This window comes from Mastomys coucha, unplaced genomic scaffold (genome assembly GCF_008632895.1).
Source record: "Mastomys coucha isolate ucsf_1 unplaced genomic scaffold, UCSF_Mcou_1 pScaffold6, whole genome shotgun sequence".
NCBI classification, from domain to species: Eukaryota; Metazoa; Chordata; class Mammalia; order Rodentia; family Muridae; genus Mastomys; species Mastomys coucha.
The window spans coordinates 123,191,917-123,196,234 of NW_022196912.1; the positions used below are offsets into that span (position 1 = coordinate 123,191,917).

Consider the following 4,318-nt stretch of genomic DNA (forward strand, 5'->3'; position numbering starts at 1 on the left):
AGATCGGACAGTGGACAGTGTTCCTGCTGCCCTGGTCTGTGACCTGTGCCCCACAGGGACAGGCATTAAGGTTTGCCTGTGCTGAAAGGTGTGTTTGGGTTGGGGGTCCGTGGGGCAAGTGCATCTGCACCTTCCCCAAACTCCACAATGGCCAGGCTCGCAGGGGGACTTCGGCTTTTCGTGGTGGTTTTCGTATGTGCATCTGTGATCATGTGCATCTTCCACATCTTCGTGGTGTGCGTTTGGGTCCTCCTGGGCTTCTGACCCGCGCCGTGTGTGCGCGGGACCCCAGCCCTAAGTGTCTTACTGTGTCTGTGAGCGTTTTTGTATTCTGAGTGTGTGCAAGGGCTTTCGCCCGCCTGGCTCGGTTCCTGAGACTTGCGCTAAGCGGGCCTGTGCGAGTGCCGCCGCCTCCGCCTCCAGCCGCGTGCTGTCCTGTGTGCGGACCGCGTGCCCATCGTGCGCAGGTACCCGTCTAGTCAAAGAGTGCGGCCGCGTGCTCGAGCCGCTTCCGGGCGCCGCGGCGCTGGGGGGCGGCCCCGCCAGGGGGTGGGTCACCGGGACTGGCCGGCGCCTGCCCCGTGCGCGCGAGGCGTGGGCGTGGGCGGGGGCCGCGGGGGGGGGACGACAGTACGAAAAGGCGGCGCGCGGGCCGCAGCGGCAGCTCCTCGGCAGCCGCACTTAGCAGCGTGCGCCCCGGTGCAACCCTGGCTTTCTTCCCGCTGGACACCCGTGCCCCCTTCGTGGTCCGCAACCAGAAGCCCAGCGCAGCCCCCGGAGCAGCCCCTGCACCGCCTCCGCTCCCCGGACCGCGACCCAGGCCGCCCCGAGATGATCGCGACCGGAGCCCTCCTGCGCGTCCTCTTGCTCCTGCTGGCTTTCGGCCACAGCACCTATGGTGAGCCCCCCCTGGCGGCTTGGCTTGCGCCCCCTCTGGGGAAGCCTGCGATGCCCCGCCGACCACCCCGCCGACCACCCCATTCTCCCTGTCCCGTGCGCCCCAAGTCCCGCCCGTCCCGCCTAACCCTAAGCCCCGCACTGTGCCCGCCTCATCCTCCCTGCGCCACTCTTGCGTGTTGAGCCCAATCCCGGGGTCCCAAGGTTTGTGGGAGGTGGAGGGTCCTAGTCCCTTCTCGCCCGGCAGAAGTGGCGTTCAAGAGGGGTGTCGTTGCGCGGATTGAGGAGGTATGGAAAAAGGAGACTGCGTTGGGAGGTATTCCATTTAAGGAAAAAAAAATGCTCAAAGGTGCAACTTTGGGGGTGTCTGTTACGGCCTATGTGCTTAGGAACAGGTCTTGGGGGCTTTGGGGGGTGACTTTGCAGTCGTGGCCCCCAATTTCCAACAGGAGCACAGCTGGAGTCCCTCTTGCATGGCATGTTTCTCTAGGTGAGGGGCTGCGACACTTCTGTCTGCAGAGGCCATCTGTCTCTGGCAGGAGAGAGTTGGCCCCTTCCCGCAGCGACCCCAGCCCTCAATGCGCCAATAGTTGTGAGTGGGGGGTCGGGGGCTGTCTGGGAAGCTGGAAAACTGGTTGAGTAAATGCATACAGTAGGTGTCTATTAAAGGGTCAGACTCCCTTAAGAGCGTCGGAATCTCAGAGGCCCTGCAGAGCTATTGCGCAGTTCTTTTTATGTGACCAGTGTGGGGGTAGGAGAAAGGGGGAGATAGGATTTGGTTGCCTGGTTTAACTAGGGTTAATCTTAGGGTAAAATCACCTGCCTCTGAGCTAGGCAGGTGGGCTTGTGTGGGCTTTCTCAGAGACTTCAACATCTCCCCTTTAGCTCATCTTGCAAATGGGAGGCTTGACAGAATGACCAGAGGTCAAAGGCTACCTCTCTCCATTGTCCTTCATTGCTACTTTTAGGAGTCTGGGGGCTCTTATTTCCTTTGGGGAGAAAGGTGTCTGCTTTACACTTGGAGAATCAGGGGTATGCTGTGCTTAGCCCATGGCTAGGAGCAGGCAAGATTGTTTTTCTGGGTAGGTATCCACAGAGAAGAAATGCCTACTGTGTGCCAGGCTGGTAGGACCCAAGAGGGTCTTTGGACTTCCTGTTGAGGGGCAGCAGGCCATGTGAGAGAAAATGGATTTTGTAGTGTTCTTTAGGCCTTGTAGGGTGAATTGTGTACCCTTTTTCTCTTTCTCAGGGGCTGAATGCGACCCACCCTGCGACCCTGAATATGGATTCTGCGAGGCTGACAATGTCTGCAGGTAATGGAGGAGGCTGTCTAGGGGGCCATGATGGAGGTCCTGTGGAGTCCTGGAGCCAGGCTGAAAGGAGGGGGGTGCTTTGGCAAATAAAACTGCGTCACAGATTTCTTGCTTCTGCAGAAAACTGGTGGGGAGGGGGGAAGAGAGGAGGAGGGAGTGCAGGAGGGAGGGGGATCAGAAGAGTGTCTTGCAGGGAGGGGGGAGAGGCACCGTAGATCACCCACCACACCAAATGTGGTTCTTGTGGGGGTCTGGAAGACCCTTGTGTTTCTGCCCCTGAGCATCTTCTCTGAGTTTTCCATTCAGGTGGCTGCTGTTTGTCCAAGGAAGCCTCAGGCCTAGGACTCTACAAAGACCACCGAGTGTTCTCCATTCAACAGAAGACAACTGGCGAGTCCCCTTTGGACCCCTGCTCCCCTCATATGTCCCACTCTCTCTCTCCCCTTTGTCCACATAGGTGCCATGTTGGCTGGGAGGGTCCCCTCTGTGACAAGTGTGTAACTGCCCCTGGCTGTGTTAATGGAGTCTGCAAGGAACCATGGCAGTGCATCTGCAAGGACGGCTGGGATGGAAAATTCTGCGAAATAGGTGGGCACTGACCTTAGCCTACCCTCCTCCCTTCTCCTTGGACCCTCTCCCTCCCTCACCCCCACCTTGAGCTATATTCCAGAGCCCCTAAAGCTCTTCTCTATTTGTAGTATGTGATGTATGGTATAAGCACTCCCTGCTGGGCCTCAAAGGCCTCCTCCAATGTATAGACTACACTTTGTTTACCTCAGCACTGAAGGTTCTCGAACCTTGGGGGTTGGGGACCAAGGGTGGGGTCTTGGGGAAACAGCCTATTGAATAAAGATTCACAAACAAACAAACAAACAAACAAAACAAAACAAAACAAAAAACCCACCATGCTTAAGGTTGCTGGATCACAGACTGGGGCTACTTGCACAGGTTGCTGGAGTTGGGGGACTGGGGAGTTCTGTGTGTGCTGTGGGAGAGGTGATTCTCAGGGCTCAAACATCAAGAAAGGGGGGCCAACAAACAAATAGGGGAGGGGTGGGCTGAGTGTAAACCAGAAGGGGGGGGAGGATTGGGGGGATGTCACTCAGGTGTTGCAGGGGGTTCCTGGTAGGGAGAGGCTGAGAAAGGGTTAAGGTGCAGACTAGGGTTATGTGTTGACTTCATTAATGTATATGATCATCATCGTAGACTGACAGATGCATTGTTTCAGGGCCATTCTCATTTACTGAACCTGTCCACAAAGTCCAGACAAACCGAAGCCCTGGGGAATAAAGGTTTATGTGCCCCCTCCCAAGGAAGGCAGATGGCTAGATGCCCAAGGAACTGTCTCCTCAACACTGCCAATGACAAATAGGGAAACCAAGGACCAAAGAAGCAAAGGGTACCCCAAATCTCCCGAGTGGTGGCTTGGCAGGTGGAGGAGGGGTTTTGCTGTAGCTGACTCATGCTCTGGCCATGGCTCTGCATCCCCTTGCAGCAACAGCAGCAGCAGCAGCAGCAGCAGCAGCAGCAACAGCAGCTACTTGTTTGGGGGTGCTAGGAAAAATCACTGCCTAGGGCAGGCTTTTAGTTTGGATCCCTCCATTCTAAATATCTGAACCCCAAACAGCTTTCCAGACAGGATTCTTCCTCGCAGATCCTTCCGCCTGGCCTGCGTAGCCCCGCTCCAGCACATTCATGGTTGTCTGGGTGGAAATGGCTAGGGTCAAGGGTTGTCCCAGGGGGGACATAGCCCCTGGGTAATTGCTGGCTCTCTCCCTCACTGCCTGCATGGCCACAGCTGCAGTTCAAGCAGAGAATCCCCTCCGTTGTCCTCTTCAGCAGCAGCTGATTTACCCCAGTCTTTGGGGTGGGAGGCCTAGGGGGAATGAGCAGGCATAGTCTGGAGGGGGGTGGTCGCCAGATCTTTATCTTAAATTCAAGATCCCAATCGGCAGGAGTGCAGGGGCAGGGAAGCCCGAGCCAGCTGCAGAGGCTCTTTGCACTAACGTTTTGCTGGCGTTATCCCGGAAAGATAAATCCTCTTTATGTTTTCTTGCACCACACCGGGCTCCTGCAGGTTTTTTTTTTCTTTTTTCTTTTTTTTTTTT

General features: G+C 56.5%; 1 protein-coding gene across 4 annotated transcripts in view; it reads left to right on the forward strand.

Annotated features, from left to right (window-relative positions):
* Window positions 1-201: 201 nt before the first annotated feature.
* Window positions 202-4,318, forward strand: part of Dlk1 (delta like non-canonical Notch ligand 1) — a 7,634-nt gene continuing 3,517 nt past the window's right edge. For 2 of the 4 annotated variants that reach the window (XM_031356594.1, XM_031356597.1), the window contains exons 1-3: window positions 632-898; window positions 2,147-2,210; window positions 2,668-2,798. In XM_031356594.1, coding sequence (XP_031212454.1) covers window positions 832-898; window positions 2,147-2,210; window positions 2,668-2,798 — 262 coding nt within the window. In that variant the 5' untranslated portion in view covers window positions 632-831. Of the gene's footprint in view, window positions 468-631; window positions 899-2,146; window positions 2,211-2,667; window positions 2,799-4,318 lie in introns of those variants that run through there. The other 2 variants (XM_031356595.1, XM_031356596.1) reach the window with 2 other exon arrangements.